This window comes from Corylus avellana, chromosome 7 (genome assembly GCF_965113065.1).
Source record: "Corylus avellana chromosome 7, dhCorAvel1.hap1.2, whole genome shotgun sequence".
NCBI classification, from domain to species: domain Eukaryota; kingdom Viridiplantae; phylum Streptophyta; class Magnoliopsida; order Fagales; family Betulaceae; genus Corylus; species Corylus avellana.
Genome location: NC_142496.1, coordinates 5,098,516 through 5,120,975, shown reverse-complemented (window position 1 = coordinate 5,120,975; position 22,460 = coordinate 5,098,516). Strand labels below are relative to the sequence as shown.

Genomic DNA, 22,460 nt, shown 5'->3' with positions numbered 1-22,460 from the left:
TAATAAACTGATAGACACTTTTATATAATTACCATAAGTTGATCATATCTTATGTGAAGAAAAAAATACATATGAAGAGTGTCATACCAGAAAATTACATAAACTGATATAGTCACTTTTCTACGCAGGAGTAGGAGTGTTTACAGCAGTCTTAGCAAATTTACTAACCAAAATAGCTAAAAAATTTATATTTCTCTATTTTAGCTATCAACTTTTTCAAAACACACCCATCTTCCTAAGCATTTTAATCATTGTTCTATTTAATATTCATTTTCAAAGATTTCTTTCTCTCTTGATTCTTTTTCAACCAAATAAACACCCAACCGAACCACAAAAATTAACTTTAGAATTCTCACCAAAACTCACGACTCCTCCATAGAAAACTAACTACTAAAACCCCCTACTGCAAGAGAACCACAATCAAGCATCCCATTTCTCTCCAAATCGGCCAAGCAAGAAAACCCCTAAAACTAAGACAACACTAAAACTCAAAAGAAAACCCAACAAAAAGCAACCCAGCTATTCCCAAATCACAATCATAAAAAATTCAGTCTCTCCTCTAGAATCAACAACTTCATTCAATGAAACTACAAAGCAGTGCCCTAAAAATCGAATGGGACGGCCAAACCAGAGAGAAAGAGAGGTCGACGGGGCAGGACTTGATGGCATGGTCCCCTACGAGGTCTCCTCGACGGCTGTTCTTGCTTCCAGCTAGTGTGTGTTAAAAGTCAGCAAAATGCTGAGGCTGCTGGGGGGGCTTTTTTTTGCTGTTTTCAGCAGTTTGCCTCACCAAAATAGCTTTCTAGCTATTTTGGTGAGGCTAAAAAGCAGCTGAATGAGATCTACAATTGGGTTTTCTCCTTGTTGGATGCAAGGCTCTCATAGGTTCTAACATAGTAGAGAAAGTAGTTTAAATGTTTCCCTTTTGAGTTCTCTTGCTCCTAAACATAACGATTCGGTTCTTTTCGTTTTCTGCGGGTACTAGTGGCAACGATTCTTTTTTGTACTGATGTGCAGTCATCAGTCTTTCCAATCAAGGTAAATATACAAGTTATAATAAAAACTATACAGATAGAAATCACAAATGATGAACTTGGCTTGCTGCAACTCAATGATGCAGATGGCTCCAGGCTGACTGATGCAAACCTTTCGCGAGATTGTCTTTGCCTGTAAATGAGCAAAAGACAGATCTAGAGGATGAGTTCAAGGCTAATAGATTACAAGTAAGCAAATTCAAGTAATGAATGTGGTTAATTCCAGTCAGATGCCTGAGAATGTAACATTCCTGGAACTAGTAAAACCAAAGCTTTTTCACGAATAATAAGTTTTTATCCAAACTTTGAAAAGAGAAATGATAAAAATCATTCTCAATCCCATTGAATTTGTGGTGGGTGAACCTATCGCTGGATTTTCAAAAGAGATGGATAGAAAATGGAATGAAGAATGATGTGTAGCATGACTCTCTTTTCAAAATGCCTTCTCCCCTCCCCCCCAAATGCCTCATCATCATATTTGGGAGGACTCTAGTTCTCCTTATGGCATTACTCTTAATAAGAACTACAAGGAGTTGTAAATAAAAATTCATAGAATACTAGATGCCCCATCCCCCTTTCTCTTTTTCTGCACCCCCTTTGATTTAATTTACATCTCAATTGGGGAAAAAGGGGCATTTGTAGACCAGGCTAGCTCAGCGTGCTACATCAAAGTGTTTCCTACTTAAAACATGGCTTTACTTTTACTTGATTTCTCAACTCCAAATAATTTGGGATTCCTGTTTAGCTTGATTCAATATCTTGGTATTTTATGCTTTACCTTCATCTTTTTTGCATTCCAAATTGTCATGCTAAGAAGAAAATGATATGAAGTGCCAGTGGAACATACCCCAAGAAATCCTTAATTGAGTTCCACAAAGATGCAACACTTTTGATTCCTGGGCTTGAAGCATGGCTTTTTCGGTTCCTAATTTTACGTTTATCAAAGTCGCTGTGCAGTATCCCTGGAAAGGTAGAATAAAACAGATACATAAAATCCTGATTGGACTATCAATAAAAACTCCCTTCAGATTATCCAATAAACATCCAGCAGAACGTTTACTTACAATCTACCTCAATCAAAAGGTAGTAAAATGATCACATTACCAGTTTTACTGGCAGAATCGGTATGTAGTCCGCTTGATGCCCGAAGTGAAGCCAATTCCTCAACAATTTTGCGTTCTGTATCACTGCCATAACAATTGGATTTAAACATCACAAGATAACAGAATAACAAAAAACTATAATCATGGAGGTAATCAGCCTCTTTATACTTCCAGTAAGCATCACATACATTGTACCTCCATATAATTCTCAACATATCTCTAGGTTCAACCTCAGCAGTTATATTTGAGAAAAGAATTACTTTGCTTAACAATATCATTTGATCTAGATGAAACTGGATTTCTGGTTTCATGTAGTCACTGACCTACTTCCATTAAAACAGACATTCTTTATCTATTTCTCTCCAAAACTTCTTTCATGGACAATGGTTACCTAAAAGACCCTGTAAAGCATGATCTGTAGTGAAAATGGCATCAACCATCACAACAAACACAAGTAACTTCTGGAAGACTTTGCTGGACAACATAGTTCACAGGAGTGTTCTTTCTACTGAACAATACGAAAACAGCCTATTATTTGGAATTGGTCATCTACTATCTTGAATAGAGGATAGCCTCCTTTGGGAGAAGCATTGGAAGTCATCAAATCCTTTACTACAAGGTACATGGTCATCAGTCAAGATTGTGTGAGACCTGTGCCAAATTTTTTGCTCAGAAAAAAATCAAGATTTCATTATGTTCACTAAGAAATCAAGCAGTCCCGTACCGATTTGTTTGTGCAACTAAGCTGACACCTAAGCCACAATAGTATATTCTTATTACTATTTTGGAGAACCCACTACAAATTACTTTTGTACTTTGTTCAGTAAATTATTATGCTTCATTTCAAGAAGTGTAATTGACACTACAATGCTTAATCCAACACGGGTACCATTATTAATCATTGTTTTGAAGGCAATTGCAAAGTGCAACATGTTTTGCACTAGTAAAGGAAGTCATAAGCCTCAAGATACAAATGAATAGTAACAAAAGAAAAAGACACCTACATGCGCAGAGACATACATATTGGAGAAAACTGGTATCAACAGGCATAGTTTCAAAGGGAAAACTCATGTTGCATCTTGATTATTTTAAATGGAATTTTCCCAAAAACATATAATAAATGTTAAAACATACATAAAACAAGAAACATGTTCTATAGCGAAAAACAAAATAAAATTGCTGGGACTTGTGAAAAGCAAATAGTTACAAAACAAACATGGTTGGTCAAAAGTACTAAAACAATGGTGAAGGTGGTCACGAGGCCTTAACAGTAAAAGGACACAGACCTGACATCTTTTGGTATCAGAACATTCACAATGAAGTGATGATCGCCTCTAAGAGAAGGTTTATTGATGTTTGGAACCCCCATGCGTGACATTTTAACCGTCTCTCCAGGCTGAATCCCAGAAGGAATTTGAAGATCTTTCCAACCCTCAACAGTTTCTACCTGAAGTCACTTTGAGATATCTTTGTCAAACAACTTGTAATCATATTTTGCGGCACACCAATACCACTAGCCATAGGGCTCTGGAAAATACTATAAAAACTCAGGGTTATAAGACCCATTCTTCATTTCAAAGATGGCAGAAGGCAGAAAATGAAAGAAATATACACAATTACACTAGAGCAGATAGAATATTCAAGAGACTGAAATGGCGGAAAACATGTAAGGGTATAGACTTGTAAAAACATTTAACATTTAACAATAAAAGAAGTGAATTCTACTCCAACGGATATTAGATGTAAACATCACAATTTGTAGTTTTCAACCTATGCTACCAGTAGGTTCAAATAAGCCGCTATGTTTCTCCTATAACAAGTAGGGCCAATATTTAGGATTCATAAGGTCGATTCAATTTCTCCATTTCAAGTAGTAAAAGTTACCACTATATATGAAAACCAAAACTATACTAACAAAAAACTGTGTTTTAGGCCTATAGCTTCATAGAGTTCTCTACAATAACATCGTTCAATGATGGTATAGATTTCCAATACAAGAAAAAAATAATAAATATGTTTAAGTAACAATGTAAAAAAAATTGGAACATTTAAAAGGCAAAAACTTTTGTCATCACTTAGCCTACCCAATAAGAAATCCTGCTATGACTTTTGTATGCAATTGGCAACAAACACAAAGGGGAATAAGTGGCATGAAATACGTATAGGAATTGGAAAGATGCTCTTTATAAAGGTAATCCTTCCACCCTTAGATAAGTAGATCCTCTTCCAGCCAGCTAAACGACACCCAATCTTCTCGATAACACCATCGCAAATAGATTTGGCCTTAAACTAACAATGAAAGGTTAAGATACTTCAAAGGCAAAGAAGACACCTCATAGCCTAGAATTCTGGCCATCCAACATTATTGACATTGCCCATGGGCACTAATTTTGACTTAGCCAGATTAACTTTCAAACCAAATACAGCTTCAAAGTATAAGAACAAGGCATGCATATAGCAGAGGTGTTGCAGGTTTGCCTCACAAAATATCAAGGTATCATCTGCAAATAACAAATAGGAAATATTAAACGCACCAATGTTCCTAGACCCCATAGAAAATCTTGAAAGAAAGCCCTCCATCTATAGGTAGCATTTTACTTGGAGCCTCCATTACAATGACAAAAACAAAGGATACGGAATCTCTCTGTCTAGACCACAAGAGCTCTTGAAGAAAGTAGAAGAAATAAAATGCGCTATCCAATTATGCAATTTTCCCTCAAAATCATAATTGACATAATCGAAGGCCCTCTCAAAATCCAATTTGCAAAGCACACTTGGCTCACCAGATCTGATCCTACTATCCCGACATTCATTAGCTATAAGAACGGAGTCTAGGATTTGCCTACCTCTGACAAATGCATTGTGGGGCTTTGAAATAATCTTCTCTACAACCCTTCTCAACCTATTGGCTAGAACTTTGGCAATAATCTTGTAAACTCCACTCACTAGACTAATAGGTCAAAAATCTTCAACATCAATAGCCCCAAATTTCTTCGTAATGAGAGCAATAAAAGTGACATTAAGGCTTTTCCCGAACTTACTTCTAGCATGAAAATCATGGAACACCTTCATAACATCTTAATCACATCCTAGCAAACTTAGGATAAAGCCATAGAAAAACCATCAAGCCCTGTTGCCTTAGTTATCACTATTCATACCTTTCACGAAATCCAGTACCTTACTCAGCTCAAACAGCTGCTCTAATCAAGTGGCCTCCTCCTCATCAATGAAATCGAATGCAAGGCCATCCAGCTTGAGCTGCCAGCTAAACTCTTCGGTAAACAATCTATTATAAGAATGCATGATGTATTCCCTGATCTGAGTTTGATAGGAGGTAACTGATCCATTTACCAACAATGACTCGATAGAGTTGTTTCTCCTATTTGAGTTAGCCACTCTATGGAAAATATTCGTGCATTTTTCACCCTCTCTGAACCAAAGCTTAGAGAGCCTTGAAAATGATAGGAAGCCCACCAGGAATTAACTCTGTCCACAAAGCCTTCAACCTCTAACCACATATTCTCGAACTTAAATTATCTTAATTTTCTAAAAGTCATTATATATCTGAAGTTATATATGGGAAAACATAGAAAATTCAATAAAAATAGTTTATACTATAAAGCAATCAAACAATGTAATCATCAATTTTCCATGTAAATTAAAGATTAAAAAAAAAAATTCTCCTTAGTTGGTGATGAAGGTTAACTATAACAAAATTAACACATGAGAAGACATTTGAAGCAAATCAATCACATCAAAGAATAATGCTAATAGAACTTAGAAGAATGGAAAAGATTTGCTCCATGTCTAATAATACTAGGAACTACTGTTACCTTTACTACAATCCCCAATATTGCGTCAGTATAGTCAATATTAATCTTTGAGTACAAGTGTAGACCTTCCCTCCAAATTCCACGCTTTTCATCTACATGGAGGACCAAATAGAGATCACCAGCTATGCCTCTGCCAAAAGGAAAAAAGAAAGAAAAGAATAAAATCTAAATAAGAAAGAAAAGAGTGCACCAAAATTTATACAGTTGCTTTCATGATACCATATCTTTTCTTAATGTCACATAACAAGAAAAGCACAATACAAGACAAACATAGAAGGGTCTGTTGTCTTCCAATTTTATAGAGAGTATTCTGTTCTCAAATTCATAAAAAAAGAAACCAGAACAGAAATGTGTTGCCCTAGGTGTTTCCTGAAGCTGCTTTCACAGATATTCTTAAGAACAACCTATATTCAGAGAATCAAGATGAAATTTTCATTTTCTTTATTGTTCCCACTTTAGGGTCAACAAAATGACCAAAAACATGTTTCTAGATTTCTTTCTTGTTCCGTAACAACTGTTTAAAAACAATTTTCTGATAACAGAACCATATTGGCTTAAAAATGAGCATGTACCAAGATGATTACAGGGAAGACGAAGAATCAAATACCAGGTAGAGAGAGAGAGAGAGAGAGAGAGAGAGAGAGGGTGGAGACAGAGAGTAGTCAAAATGGTAGTTTTAGATATTTGTAAAGCCAATCTGGGCTCCACCAAGTTCCACACAGGATAAAGGTGTGCTTTTGGTGGGGTTTTGGATGAATGGATGAGGTTCTAGCATCATTGGGTTTTAGACTCCCACAACAAATGAATTAGTGAGTCTTAACCTTTCAGACTTCTGAACCACAAACATCACAATCTTTGAGACAGTAATTTTCCAGTACTCTAGCCCTTTGTTCAAAAACCCTAACATTTATACGCTTTCATGTTCTTGAAAATCTTTAAAGTTACCTCCCTGTCAAGAACTCCAAAATAATATTTTTTTTACAAATTTTAGGCTATGAGCCAACTAAAATTTTATATATCAAATTTTAATTAATCAACAACTTACACTACCTTATGCAACATAAATTTTCTATAATGATAGTGCCAATGCATTGATGTTGATGCGTATAGCCCTAATCTCCAATTAAAGGGTTGCTCTACCTCGGAGTTCTTCAAACATAGTTAACTACACAAATCAGAAAAATAGATAAAATACTTCCATGTGTACAAGTTCGACTGAAGGTAATATAAGGCTGTTTGACACAGCGACCAGTTCCTTGCATATAACTTGCAATCTGGACTTATGTTGCAGTATATCTTCTCCACTCCCGAAGGACTTAAATAACTCTCCACAAACAAAAGTGTTAGCAATTTAAACCATTCCTAGGACCAGAATGAAATCAAGTTATGACAGTCAGCAAGAAGCAAAAACTATGGCCTTTAAGACACGCTTCATTTTCACTCTTTCTACCCCTCGCATATCCCTTCCTCTATTGATCTTACTTAGTTTCTAGATCTGCTCACATAGCACCATATAGAAAAAGAAATGGCCAATTTCTAGAGGCACTTACCAAAGCTTTGAATATCCAATTAAAATATTGCATTAGCAACACAACTCAAAAAGAAAGAAAAAAAAATCTTCAATTGATCACACCTTTTCTTATTGAGATTCCCCTCTCCTTGGATTTGCATTGTGGCTCCATCACTAACACCAGGAGGGATGACCACTTTCATGTTTCGTTTCAATCGCACTTGACCACGGCCACCACACCTGTGGCAGTGATCAGTGACTATCTTGCCATCACCGCCACACTTTAAGCAAGTTGATACCTAAAAGCCAAAAAATAATATCCATGCAGCATATGTCAAACATGGGAAGTGAAATCTACAAGAGCATATGGCAGGAGACATATTATATATGATAAGCCCTTTTTTATTGTGTTCATAGTTTATAATATCAGCTCAGGCAGAACTTGGTTCACGGAACAGAAAAGTAGCATTAGCCTAATGAAGATCCATAGCATAAGCTATATGTATTTAGTTATTTGACGATGATACAGGTTTGTAACAGTTTAAAGGGAAGTTAATTCATGGAAGTACATGTGTGATGCAAATATTAGAGGAACATGGAAAGAGAGGACACGAACATGTAACGAGAAGGCTACCGCCTCAAGCCTCAATCTTTTTTCCTTCTATATGTGAAGTTAAAATAGGGGGGGCCCAAATGCCATATCTGGTGGAGGCAACAATCATGTGGTCTCAAGGTTCACTTACAAGAATTTTGCAGTGAAACACTTAATTAGAGCCATTATCTTTAGAGTTCAAGCTGGCCAAGTAGTTTTCCTAAAGCTTCTAAGATGAAAGATTATGCATTTGTTAGATGATTAACTTCCATTTTCATCCATGCATTAAGATAAAAAGTAAGTTACAATAGCCGTGTCATCTTCATCTAGGTCCCATTGTAATACATCTCAACATGTTGTGCTGGAGATGCAATTAAACTGAAGAAACAAAATTTTCCTAACATGCTAGCTAGATTATGTCATCACTAATATTATTCTGTTCTAATAGGTCATATACCTGTGACATTATTCCAAATGGCGTTTTCTGGCTTTCCATTACCCCTCCTCTACCACCACAATCAGTACATGATTTTATGGAACTACTAGATTTGGCTCCTGTTCCATCACACTTATCACATGTCTCGGAACAAGGAACTTCAATTTCCTGCTCTCCACCAAAAATTGATTCCTCAAAGCTCATATAAAGGTCATACCTGTAATAAAAAGCAATTTTTTTTTAAGCATAAAGCTCACTATCTAAGGATCTAAATACAGATTTATGAATATGGCAAAACAATATTCCACCATTTTGCTTGCAAATTATTTAAGATTACTCACTCTATGGCTATGCAAAGCCGCATGATTGGAGTTTGTTAGAAGCTTAGGATGTGGTTCTAAATAAGGTAAGGCTGTATCTATCAGTAACACTTTAAAAAGACTGAAAGGAAACAAATTCTTTTGAAAGACATGAAGTAAACTTTAAGCATATACATAAAGTGATGTTGGCCATAGAATAGGGACACAACTGTAATAGATTCAATATCAACTCATATTAATTTTGCACATAGATTGTTACCGAATGTCAAGAGCCTTTTTCTGCTTGTTTCTCAAATTGAAACTGAAGCCTCCTGGTTCACCTACTCCACCAAAAATCCCATCGGACCCGCCAAAGAATGCACTAAATACTTCAGATGGATCCATCTACAAATTTAATAATTGAAATGAATCAAGAAAATATGGGTCAGGAAGTACTTGGAATGAGCAGATTGGCTTAATGGGGCATCATGGAAAACAGAAGAGATGGTTATGAACTTACCCCCTGTGAACCACTGCCTGGCCCACCATTTTCTGCCTGTAAACCTGCCTCACCAAAGCGATCATATAAAGATCTTTTCTCATCATCTGAAAGGACCTACACAGATGCTTTATTATCACATGAATAAAAACTGAAGTACAAAAAGATAACTCAGCAGCATATAATCATTTTTTTTATAAGTAATTCAGCAGCATATAATCATTTACTCACTATAAAGAACTCTTCAATCTACTTGATTCAACATCAAGCCATACATCCCCTGAAGGAGAACATTTACTGATACTAAAGCATGAAGTGCAATATCCAAGCAACATAATAAATGAATGAACAAAGTAATGGAAAGAAAAGAAAAAATCATTCAAAAAAAGAATGTCTAAGAAACCAACTAAGAATTCATTAAGTTCAAAAAAAGTTATAGGATGTGCAAATATAAATGGAGGGAAGAGCAGTATATGGGGAGAAGAATTACCTCATATGCCGCACTTATCTCTTTAAACTTCTCTTCCGCCCCAGGGCCTTTATTCATATCTGGATGGTACTGTTCCATAGAAGGAGATATCAATCTTCCAGTAAGATGTAACTTGACACAATGAATGAATAGAAATGTAAACCATCCCACAGTTGTTGCTAGAGCTGGTGCAATGATATGCCATGCATATTTTTTACACAAGATTCATTGCAAAAGCACATTAACAAAAAGCTTCAAAATTTCAGCTCTGCTATGGATGGCAATATAGAAACTTAGTTGTCCAACTTTACACAGAGGATAACAACAACAACAACAAAATTGAGTACTAGAAAAGCCTGTGTAACGCTACATTATACATCCGCTACATGCGTTGTATATAAACTCAAATTGTTGTTGTGTTGTCAAATCACGTTTCTTTTTTCATTTTCTCAGCAACCAAACAGACCCAATATAGAAATCTGCTTCAAAAGTTTAAAAATCGACTGCATAACAATCACAAACCTTACGAGCGAGCTTTCTGTAAGCGCTCTTGATTTCCTGCAACGAGGCACTGCGACCGACGTCCAAAGTCGAGTAGTAATCGGTTCCAGCGGCCCTGATTGAAGCGAAGCGCGATCTCCTGCGGATGAAACCACAGTTAGGGTTCGAAATCCAATCGCTTTTGTTGAAGAATCCGGAAGCATTGGAACTCAGACCAAAGCGGATAAGGGTTGATGATGACGCGTCAAAGGAATAGGGCCGAACCGCAGAGTAGGGAAATGGAAGGAAGTTGGAGATAGGGTTTATAAGATTGGCATGAGAGAAGGGACTGTGGGTTATGGGCATGTTTGCAGAGATTGGGATATTGGTGATGGTGAGGGGTTTAGAAGGTTTGGGTTTTGGGTTTTGGGGGTTCTGTTGGTTATGAGCCTTAGAAAAAAAAACACACACAAACAGAAAAAAAAAAAATATATATATATATATATATTAAAAAAAAATTGAAAACTTTTAGATGAAATCATATCATATTGTGAAAACACAATTTCAAAGATTTTATACACATTAATAAAGAGCATAATAATGGTTTTGAAAAATAACTTTATAATTTTGATTTGGAAAAGAGTTTTCTTGTGGTATTAAAGGTAAGTAGTACTGCTCTTTTAAAAGATGTTTTGTATTTTGAATGATTTTGAGAAAAATGTTGTGTTTTTAAAAAAAGTAAAAGTGTTTTTTTACCAAACGTGGTTTTTTTGGTTCTGTTTGTTTTTGTGATTCTTGTTTCCACATGAATATTGCAGTTAAGGTAGCAAAAAACAAAAGTAATCACAAGAAATCTGTCACTGTTTCACTGCAAAACATTTTCTTGGCTGAGAGGCTCATGTGAACAACAGGAACTTTAAAACATATATATTATATACCATCTTTATTAGTCACTTTCCTGAACTTTGATTGAAACATGCAAACCAAGGTTTAGTAGATTGAGGCATATTACTTGATCAAGGGACCTGTGTCAAGCTTTTGGCTGCTCAAAGTTCTGATTTATTTCATTGCATTTTAGAAATGATGGGTCTTTCTGATCTGCAGAGGACAATTTGTTCATGGCAAATTGTTTTGAGAAATGCTACCCAAGCCCTGAAATCTACACTTCCAAAATTCTTACTTATTGATGCAGCTGTGAAAATTACTATCACGTCTTTAGTCAAAGAGTAAGTATTTCGGAATATAAATTTGAAAGTTTGTATAGCATTTCTCAATTGTTTTTGCCAAATAATTATACTACACAACATGGATTTAGATTGCAACAAATTTTGCACTGGAATACCATCCAGGTGCTTGAGTTTCAATACACATTCTAAGCCAGTCTGTGTAGACAACTGTTTTTGCACAAACAACATAGACTCATATCAGTTCAATACAATATTGATTGATTTTAGAAGCAATAACAGTCAGTTCTACACTTCTTTTGCAGCTCTGTTGCTCTACTTTAGTACATCAGTATCTTTTTTAGAAAAGGAAATCCTTATCTTCTGCTCTTGTTTGCTCGTTGAAGAAGCTCATCCATTAGTAGATGTGCCACAGATTTGTATCCCATCTCCCGAGCTTTGATATCAATAGATTGCAAGTAAATTTAGCAATGAGAATAAGAGCTGAATCATGAAGAGAATTAAGATAGACAAACCTCTGTATATTGCTAGGCCAGTTGGAGGCATCTTTCGCTTCCTTAGGCACATTGAACTATCCGAAACAAAAACAAAAGCTTCAATCAGTTCATTAGAAAAGGATTTCAGCATCATAAACTACTAAGAGTCTATTTGAGATTGCGTTAAAGAGTTTAAAAAGTGCTTTTAATAAATAAAAAGTTGTGTCAAGAAAAAATTGGTTGTTTGATGAAAAACTTAAAAAATAATTTTTTGGAAAAGTTGTAGAAAAAAGCTTTTTCAAGTTGATTTTATAAACAAAAGGTCTGTTTCCAACGCATTCCAAACAGACTCTAAGATATAATTTAAACTTATGGAAATCTTGAGAGAGGGACTCCTGTACCTGTTACATATCCAGTAAGGGTTAAATCCTGTTTCTTCTGCACAGTGAGGGCACATCCATTCCTTATCCTTTCTCACCTCCTCCATCTCTAACAAAGCATTGTAACAGAAATGTTTAGTGTAATTGGTTCGAAGTCTCCCTTTTCTTTACACAGAAAGTAATTATTTTGCAAGACCCCCACCAACTTATATAACCCCAAAACCACCACCTTTTGTTTCCCCTCTTTATGAGGATCCTTATCTGACACTTAGAAGTGAACAGCAAAGTGTCCACTCAAATCCATAAAACATGGATCACGAATAAGGTTATTTCTTCCTATTATTTGGTCCAAAAAGAAGAACAGCAAAAGGATGGTGTGGCTCCAAATATATGTCTCATTTTAATGATCCTAATTTGTTTCCTTTCATCTGATGTATATAACATTTTCCTTTGTTATTTATATATGGACTTACCTTCACCATACCTAACCTTGAGACAAGCTCGACAGAGAACACCATAGCTAGAATGACAAACTGAACAATCTGTCTTCCCTGTTCAGAATATGTTCAGAGATTGTCAAACCCATTCAAGAAATACTTAGAATGCAGCAAGTGATTTCAAAAATAAAACTAACCTATGCAAGGCTGATCCATATCAAAATTACCACATCTCTTGCAATCCTCTTCAACGCACAATGTCTTTTGCCTGCAGTTATGAATTTTTGGATTCACAATGAGATATCATCTCTAATCACCATTTCATTTGAGATAAAAACAATACTGCAAGGTTTAAACAAGGGGAAATAAATCTGACACCAAATTGGTTATCCTAACAATTTGAAAGTTGTCCCATTAATTTTGGTAACTCTAATAAGTTATTCTTTTGCAACATTGCTGCAAATTAACATCTGTTAGAATCCGCAGCACACACTCACAAAAAATGTCAACAAAGAAGAAGCAAGAATTAAGACACAAGAATTTAACGTGATTCGGGAAGATTGCCTATGTCTATGAGCAGCAACAATGGTGTTTATTCTTCATTAGTATAGAGGAAAAAGACAATAATAAAGAAAAATACCACGTTCGAAGAAGGATGAAGCACTTTGTTTTTCAAGATACTACAGAGAGCCTCGTTCACAAGACCTTTCGAGTCATGTTCAAACGGAGGTGTTTCACAAGAAGCTACTGAGAAGTTCGATCACAAGCTCGTAAAAGATGTTTGATCAAGAAGGGGTTTGAGCTAGATCCAAGACATCCGATTGCAGTGTCGTTTTGCACCCCGTTTGAACGCCACTAGCTCAAAAAATGTATTTTCTAAACTAACTTCCATCTAAAGCCTGTGTTTTTCCAGGGTATATATAAGAATCATAACTTAACGATTTTTACAAGCCCCTGAGGCTATTATTTTGTGTTTTTGAAGAGAGTTTTAGCATCCCTATGCCTTTATTCTAAAACCTCTTCTAGACTTTGTTAAACCACACAAAATCAAACCTTTTGCCTCCAAGAGTTCAAGATAGAAGATTGGCCAAAGTTCTTGAACTACTGTGGTAGAAGACTAACAGGTCGTTAGTTGGATACAATTCAAGTTTACTACAGTGAGGAAATTGATAATAAATTTGCAACCAATTTCTCACCAAGCCTTTATGCCAAAGACAAGTTTGAAAAGAAAACACACGAGAATACACACCAATCACACGTGCACAAAGAGTTTACGTGGTTGGGTCCAAAATCTGGCCTACGTCCACCAACAAGAGAGTTTCACTATGAGCAAATTCTTACAACTCACAGTACATGCCCATACCACCCAAATACACTTTGCCCCAGAGAAAAGCCTCACATACTCCTCTCAACAAATGATAATTGAGTTAGACAAAAACCACTCACTCTCTTGCCCCATCCCTAGCTTTCTTCTTTCTCTTCCTCATTTGAAGAAGAAGCTCCCTTCTTAGGATGAACAAACACAAAGGCATCATTCCTTTATATAGGAAAACCATTGTGTGCCTAGAAGGTTCTAGAATGTTCCACCAACATCAAGAAGACTCTTTCTTCTTAGAAGGTTCCGAAATGTTCCACCAACATCAAGAAGACTCTTTCTTCTTAGAAGGTTCCGAAATGCTCCACACACATCAAGAAGACTCTTTCTTCTTAAAGAAGGAAACCATTGTGGATCTTTGTAGAACACAAGAGAAAGTTCCGAAAGATTCCGCCTACTAGATTCAAGGCATACCTCAACAATCTCCCACTTAACTTGAATCCTATTAAGTCGTAAACTCCCTCGGATGTCTCCTCCACCTGAGACCTTAGGTCCGTATCTTGACTGATGCCCATCCCCACGCCCCAGGATGTCGTACGAAACACTGTCTACACCAACAGTTAATAATTCTACAAGAATTATTATGCTCCACCATAAAGAGCACATGCACTTAGAATTTAAACCATTCTAAGAATTTTCATTTTCGGCACATGTCGAAAAAATCCTGCTGAAAATTATGGTGCAACTTCCATGTTTGGTTCCCCCAGAAGTTCATCAGCCATCGACACCCTTTTCCACCACATACCCGACATCAAAGACCAAACCAATGTCCCGTATGCAAATGTGGACCCGCTAATACAACACATCCATTATCCTGACATTTTTAGCGGTCAGCCATCGACACCCTTATCAAAGAGCATCAACATAATCATCTCTTACTGCAGCGAGAGTGTGACATTCTGTAGATTTTATAGATTTAAAATAGAGTTATAATGCATCTTTGTATATATTAATGCTTTTATAAGTGATATTAATATTATTTATCTATTAAAAATATCTATGTAGTTATTGGTTTTAATCCATGAGATTATTTATTGGAGTGCATATATATATATATACTAGGATTTTAGGTGAGATTTTATTTAAATTAGATAACTGGTAGATCTCCTAGAATATAGGAAGAGATGTTCTTTTTTTTCCTCAACTCTTGTGGGTATTATCCAAAAAGATTTAACTTCATTTATTCTTTTTATCTTTTTAAAACCAGCAAAGCCAGCAAAACCAGCAAACCATGGCCACCATTCTTCATTTGTTCCAGGCGTAGGGCCATATGATCGGGTCCTCAAGTATAAGGACACCCATTGGAAGCCCCATTCTTAAAACTATTATTGGAGTGCATATATATATATATATATATACACTAGGATTTTAGGTGAGATTTTATTCAAATTAGATAACTGGTAGATCTCCTAGAATATAGGAAGAGATGTTCTTTTTTTTCCTCAACTCTTGTGGGTATTATCCAAAAAGATTTAACTTCATTTATTCTTTTTATCTTTTTAAAACCAGCAAAACCAGCAAAGCATGGCCACCATTCTTCATTTGTTCCAGGCGTAGGGCCATATGATCGGGTCCTCAAGCATAAGGACACCCATTGGAAGCCCCATTCTTAAAACTATTATGTACAGTGGCATCTGAAAAATTTAAAGGGAAAAGGGGTGAGTTCGCAACTCAGTAAGTAGCCACAACACCAAGATGCCATAAAACATGTTATGCAGATTTTATGTCATAATCTCAGTTATGCACAAATAATAAAATAATTGACAATTAATATAAGAATAGTAGGTAAGTTATGAGATGTGCAAGCACTTCCTTTTATTTTTCTTTTAAAACTACTGTTTTACCCTTTTGACCCGACACCACAAATTTACCGTGAGCGGCGCACGTTGGCTTATCCCGAAGGACCTATATGCTCATCTTGTCGTCACAGGGGAGAGCTACCAGGTTGGGAACTTCCCTAGGTGAAGGCCACCTGACCAGTAGCACACACCTTCTCGTAACCGTCTTTCGGTGTACTTGCCATGCTACCCTATGCGGTACCAACCGTCACTATAATCGTGTATCGGGTTAAACATTTATAAGCATGAATGCACATGTAACATTTCATATGATCTGTAAAAGCTCATCTGTAATTGTATGCTATACCATGAACTTTGAGAGCTCTTTTCATTCATAATCATTGTCATGCATAACTCATAAAAATAAGATAATTGTAATACATAAAATTCTTAAACCATGGCACATGATTGAATAAAACTTTGCATTAAAAATATGAAAGGAAGTGCAATTAAAAATCATGTAAGTGAATTCTTTATAAAATCCCCAAAATTTTTCCAAATGATTTATAATAAAATTTGTTGATAATAATAATTATATTTCTTATTTGTTGCGAGTCCCTTTAAGTTTACGTTTCCCCTTTTCACCTTAACCGGGGGCGTGACAGAGAGAAACAATATTAGTGTTTTTGGAGCAATTTGCCAAACCTGCTCTTCTTTTTGTCCCAAAATACAGCCAGGTAAGTTCCCGGGAAAGACTGGAGGGGTCACAACGGTCCCACTTAAAACCCAGTCTCCTTAGACAACAGTGTTGTCAGTTGACAGAACTTTCCTTCTCGTATTTTGAATAATACCCATACACAGTACCTCTGAACAGCACTCTGTGCTCCATCCTTGAACAATACTTCCTCCCATGAACAGTGCTCCATACTCCGTCCTTGAACAGTACAGTACACCCGCACTCTGTCCTTGAACTCTGTCCTTGAACAGTGCCTCATGAACAGTACCACCGTGAACAGTACTCCATGAACAGTGCCTCCCGTCCGAACCTTTCAATTCCAAACTTCAAGGACTGCATTTCTTCTTAACGAGTAGAAATCCGTAACCTTGCTCTGATACCAATTGTGAGGAAATTGGTAATAAATTTGCAACCAATTTCCCACTAACCCTTTATGCAAAAAAAAAGTTTGAAAAGAAAACACACGAGAATACACACCAATCACACATGTGTACAAAGAGTTTACGTGGTTCGGCCCAAAATCTGGCCTACGTCCACCAACAAGAGAGTTTTACTATGAGCAAATTCTTACAACTCACAGTACATGCCCATACCACCCAAATATACTTTGCCCAGAGAAAAACCTCACATACTGCTCTCAACAAATGATAATTGAGTTAGACAAAAACCACTAACTCTCTCTTGCCCCATCCCTAGCTTCTTTCTCTTCCTCATTTGAGAACAAATGATAATTGTGCATGCCTTTGGGATGCACAAACACAAAGGCATCATTCCTTTATATAGGAAAACCATTGTGTGTCTAGAAGGTTCCAGAATGTTCCACCAACATCAAGAAGACTCTTTCTTCTTAGAAGGTTCCGGAATGTTCCACCAACATCAAGAAGACTCTTTCTTCTTTGAAGGTTCCCGGAATGTTCCACACACATCAAGAAGACTCTTTCTTCTTAGAGAAGGAAACCATTGTGGATCTTTGTAGAACACAAGAGAAAGTTCCGGAAGATTCCGCCTACTAGATTCAAGGCATACCTCAACAACTACAAAGGTTTTGTAAGCATAACCGATTGCAATTTGAATATTCTATAGTGTATAAGTTTACGGGGGTTGGCTGCTCTCAGAATAGTTTTACTTTTGAAGAGTTTTTCAAACGTTTCCATTTCGTCACCAAAATTGTTGTGTTTGTGTTTGATCTCTTTACTACTTCATTTAATTTTGGTGAGATTGCATGTAGTTGCGATATTTTTGTTGGCTGTAATTATTAGACAAACACCAATTCACCCCATTTAGGTGTTAGTTGAGAGATTAATACAAACACTTCATGAGGTAATTAAAGTTACAGTATAATCTACAGTTATAGACAAAACCTGCAGAAGTGGCAACAAATTCCAAACACAGGGTTATAGACATTGCCCCTTCCCTTGCTTTTGCAACGCCGAGCAGAATCTTCAGGCGACAGCTGAAGCTCCAAACCACTTGCTTTCACTCTTCCCCAGCTACGAGATCTCTCTTCACTCTCCTCTGAAACATCACCCACTTTCCCAACTCAAAACTTCACTTCCTCCGCTACCAAATAAAGCACACGCGAGGCAAAAGAGGAAAAACAGAAACAAAAACAAAAATCTCAAATAAATTACCCTCTTTTCCTCTCAAGCGGGCAGACCGGCGCCGCGAAATTTGCTTGGGGGTGACGTCGGCGTCAGCGGCGGTGGCAGTTGTCTGCTTCAAACGATCGGAGCGACGCAAAGGCGTGATCTTGTAGTCTTTTTTATTGTATTCTCTGACGTGGGCCTTCGCAGGTTTTGCAGATGAAGCAATCGACCGGAGTTCGGAGACTGTTTTTTGCAGTCCCAGTGACGCCAAGCGAGCCTGTTCCCATTTCATTTTCAATGAATATATAGCCATTCATCATCAAAGAAAACATCAAAACACAAAATTGATAGAGAAACAGAGACAGAGACAGAGACAGAACCTGGTTTTCTAAGATTCTTGCACTTCGGAGGTCTTCGTAGTCACTCTTTGTTCTAAGTCTTCCCATTGTTTTGGTTCAATCGAATGGAAAATGGAGGCGCAGCGCAGGGCCAAGGTTTGGCCTTTGGGGACTCCGGGTCTTGCACGGAGAAATGACAGTGCTGTCGCTGTAGAACTTGTTTCTGAATTATCTCAACGGTCAGGTATTGAAGAGAGGGCATTTTTGAATTTAAAACTTCAACGGTAAACACGCAGAGTCGGCTGTCCCTATGGGAGAAAAAGGAACGACAGCTAAACTTCAAATTTTAACCCACAAATCACAATCACTTCAAATTAATTAAAAACTCTCATTCTTTGGTATAAATGAAAAAAATTTATGGATCAAGCAATGATAAGTCATGGAAAACATCGATGAGATGTATTAGGTATGAACCCTTAGTTAAGTATTTATTCAAAAAATAAAAAATAAAAATTAAAGGTTTGTTGAAAGGTTACTATGAGATAAAAATGTGGTATATGACGCGATTATTAATTTCATTTTCTTTAAGTATATAGTGTATGTTTAGTTTAACCGTTTCAAAACGTGAAATTTAAAAAAAAAAAAAAAAATTAGATTTCATACTCAGTTAATAAAAATACGATTTTTTAAAACTTAGTTGCAATAGGAAGCTTATATTCCTCTCTACTCCGATAACCAACCAGCCCAAATGCGCCCCCAAAGCTCCAATGAACCAATGTCCAAGTAGCCCAAGCAAGACTTCAGGGCCACTTAGGAGCCTGTGAGCGCAGACGCTCCAATAAGCATTTAGAATGGAACGCAAGTCGCTAATAAAGACTCATAACAAGGATATCCTTTAAAAAAAAAAAAAAAAAAAAATCACTAAATTAGCGATACTTGACTAAAATAAATTTATTCAGAGAGATAAATATGGATTTACACCTAAAATATGCACGTTGGATGCATAACAATTATCTTGTTTGATAATTTTGATTTATGATTCTTATTTGCCAAAATTTGAAGTCCTCTTCATTGAGGCAAAGAAAAGGTTTCTTGAGAAAAACCACCCAACTTTCTCTACATATTGCGCGATAACTCTATACACACACAAGAATCACACATAATCTTACATATAAGGAGGAGGTTAGTTTGTTAACTGATCAATTCGGATATGGTCATCAAACCTGATGATGTCGACCAGCTCCATGATCTAATCAATGGAAGTGTTAAGAGGACTTTAATCCTTAACAGATTCTTAGATGTCTGATATATCTAATTATCTAAAATATTTCTTTACTCTATTAAAATAATCTTTTAATATTTGTTGATCTCTCTCCCCAAAAAATAAGTAATATCCCTGTTAGGGATTGAGCCGACAACGAGGCTCGACTTTATCGCAATCCTGCGGAAAGGCTCCCTTTGGAAAACCCAACCATGATCAGAAGAGTCCCTCCATATCGGAATCCGAATAGGCCAGTTGAAGTCGAGGCTGTGTCTACGAAGTCTTCCCGCAATCTTTTCCACGCCAGACGCACTACGAGACTTATGGCATATGCGCATCTTTGAATAATGAGCGAGAGGAAAATTTAGTTAAGAAACAACCATGTTGCATACGTAATAAGCCAGCATACAGGTATGATGAAGGTCACATCAGCACTAAAAAGCAGTAAGTGCACATTATGGACATCGAAGCCGACAGATTACCTACTGTGTATTCAATATATGCATTTCACACTCTTCATTAACTCTACGACTGTCATGTCAATCATACGTTTTCCAAGCTCACAACCAACTACGCCGACAAGCCTGAAGCAACTTGCAATGTATGGACTGCTCAAATTGCAGTACAATTCGAGCACCTCAGTTTTCCCAAAAAATTTGAGGACAACGTTTGGGGATGCCGGATAAGGAAACATTAAATAACAACATATGAAAGCCCACATTATAAGGATCTTCCTATCATTAGAGAAATCCATGAGAAAAAAACGAATTAGAATGCAAAGAACGACAAGGACAAAGGAGGGGAGGAAAAAAAGGAGGAGAAGTCAAGCATGGGCCCTAAGGACAACGTAGATGTCGGTCACGCTGCCTACCATTCCGATCCGCATGCTCCTAACTGTCTCTTTGCGAGATTACAATATCCTAAAATTTTATCAATTTCTTTTTTCTTTTTTTTTTTGTCTGAATTATCAGCTACATTATCTATTTTCCCAACCAATTATATAACACTAGACAATGAGATTACTTATGAGGAGGAAAAAAAGAAGAGAAGAAAATTAGAATTAGAAAAAGGAAGATGATTTATCAAATATCGAGTCTTTTCTAGACTTTATGATTTTGTTATCAGTGTCTTTTGGACTTTGAACTTCTCTGTTTAAAAAGAAGAGAAAGAAAGTTGAAATGGGAGGAGAGAAATTAAACTCAAAAGAAAGGGAAGAAGTAGCTGATTTGTCGGAGAAGAAAAAAAGTTTTGAAGAATGATAACGTGTAGGTGAAAAAAGTATGAGGCTTCAGATAAGTTTGTCTTATTATGTACTTTTTTTTCTTTTGTAATGGCCTTGTGCGGTCTCTTGAGATGACTAGGTCACTTGTTTGACTCATTTTCTATCATTTGTTTGTATTTTTGCACTATTGTTTTTCGTTTTGGATTTATTGTTAGGAAACCTACCTCATTTTCGTTTTTAGAATTCTCTACTCCTCCTTCCATTCGGATAATGAGTAAGAAGGATCCTTCTTATTACCATTTTCCTTATTCAATTAAAAAAAAAAAAAAAAGTGAAAATGTATAACATTTTAATAGACCTTTCTATACAATTACTTTTAAGGAGCAAAACCACCATATGTTTTTTTTCTTATTATTATTTTTATTTTATTTTTTTGTGGTGGCTAGCTTAGGGACTTTTTTTCTTATATATATGTTCACACAAGGGAAGGGAGAGAGGAATTCGAACTAATGACCTCCATTTCATTAGGCGTGGTCCACAACCAATTGAGTTATTCCTTAGAGGAGGCAGCTTAGGGGCTTTTGGATTTGGACTTAAAAAAGTTATAAACAATTTTATTTCAAGAATTATGTTGTGAGATGCCATTTTTATATAATTTTTTTAGAAAGCCCGATAACCATATGTGTGTCTATATATATATTGAAATTTATTAGGGGAGGGAGGCATAATACTACATTTCAGCATATAATGCAATTTCACTTGTTGGTTTTCACGTCAACTTCAAGTTGCTTCTTTCAATCATACCTAATACAAGCAGGATTATGACGTTAGAAAGAGAATTCAATATTGGAGGAGGATTTAGATATTCCATGTAAAACTTAAGGTATTGTTTGTGATTAGCATTTTTTTTTTTTTTTTGGGGACCATTCATTTAAAATGAATGGTCTATATGGTGCCGACAATGAAAAATTAAAAGAAAGTGGTTTGTGTGGTTTTGGTGGGATTCAAGCACCCCAAAAGAGAGTGGTTCGGAGGTGGTTTGAACAAAAAATCCATTTTAAGGGTATTCAAACTATCTCATTTCGCAAATACGTGGTTCGGGGATCCAAAACCAACCATTTATAAGTGGCCAAACCATTCTCACCAAAAATACCTGAGCCTTTTTTTTTTTGTTTTGGCATTGTTGACACTGTTTTTTGAACCGTTCAAAAAATATTCCGAATATGAATCTCACTCAAGAAGTATCTAAAATTACTAATTATTCTTTTAGAGCACCTCATCCGCTCAACAAATGTTTAGTTAAAGAACACATTTTTTTATTAGAATTACACACTTTACAAAGCATCTACATCCGACTCAACATATAATTATTCATATCCATTATGCCATTTAAAGTATTCTTTATTTATTTATTTATTTATTTGTCTATTCG

At 36.2% G+C, this 22,460-nt stretch overlaps 2 protein-coding genes across 3 annotated transcripts; both read right to left on the bottom strand.

Annotated features, from left to right (window-relative positions):
- Nucleotides 1-906: 906 nt before the first annotated feature.
- On the bottom strand, nt 907-10,712 carry LOC132184480 (Molecular chaperone Hsp40/DnaJ family protein). Its single transcript, XM_059598127.2, has 11 exons — nt 10,298-10,712; nt 9,797-9,865; nt 9,328-9,423; nt 9,088-9,212; nt 8,530-8,725; nt 7,604-7,779; nt 5,971-6,100; nt 3,424-3,584; nt 2,139-2,221; nt 1,882-1,996; nt 907-1,167 (listed from the first exon to the last, which is right to left on the bottom strand). The coding sequence occupies exons 1-11, from the start codon at nt 10,619-10,621 to the stop codon at nt 942-944; spliced, it is 1,701 nt and encodes a 566-aa protein (XP_059454110.2). The 5' UTR covers nt 10,622-10,712; the 3' UTR covers nt 907-941.
- A 786-nt stretch (nt 10,713-11,498) lies between these two features.
- Nucleotides 11,499-18,765, bottom strand: LOC132184880 (uncharacterized). Of its 2 annotated transcripts, none has more exons than XM_059598663.2 (8): nt 18,588-18,765; nt 18,253-18,484; nt 17,983-18,151; nt 12,930-13,000; nt 12,769-12,846; nt 12,317-12,404; nt 11,955-12,010; nt 11,499-11,875 (listed from the first exon to the last, which is right to left on the bottom strand). In XM_059598663.2, the coding sequence occupies exons 1-8, from the start codon at nt 18,651-18,653 to the stop codon at nt 11,796-11,798; spliced, it is 840 nt and encodes a 279-aa protein (XP_059454646.1). In that variant the 5' UTR covers nt 18,654-18,765; the 3' UTR covers nt 11,499-11,795. The 2 variants fall into 2 exon arrangements, with proteins under 2 accessions (XP_059454646.1, XP_059454647.1); XM_059598664.2 differs by having other exon boundaries at nt 17,983-18,136.
- Between the last annotated feature and the right edge of the window lie 3,695 nt (nt 18,766-22,460).

Coding starts and splice junctions, on each gene's coding strand:
- LOC132184880 (XM_059598663.2), bottom strand. CDS start 18,653: ATGGGAAGACTTAGAACAAAGAGTGACTACGAAGACCTCCGAAGTGCA. Junction 13,001..17,982: donor ATTTGTTGCCACTTCTGCAG/GTTTTGTCTATA, acceptor TCATAACTGCAG/GCAAAAGACATTGTGCGTTG. Junction 12,011..12,316: donor CCTTACTGGATATGTAACAG/GTACAGGAGTCC, acceptor TGTTTCGGATAG/TTCAATGTGCCTAAGGAAGC.
- LOC132184480 (XM_059598127.2), bottom strand. CDS start 10,621: ATGCCCATAACCCACAGTCCCTTCTCTCATGCCAATCTTATAAACCCT. Junction 9,866..10,297: donor ACAGAAAGCTCGCTCGTAAG/GTTTGTGATTGT, acceptor TCTATGGAACAG/TACCATCCAGATATGAATAA. Junction 9,213..9,327: donor CAGGCAGTGGTTCACAGGGG/GTAAGTTCATAA, acceptor TTAAATTTGTAG/ATGGATCCATCTGAAGTATT.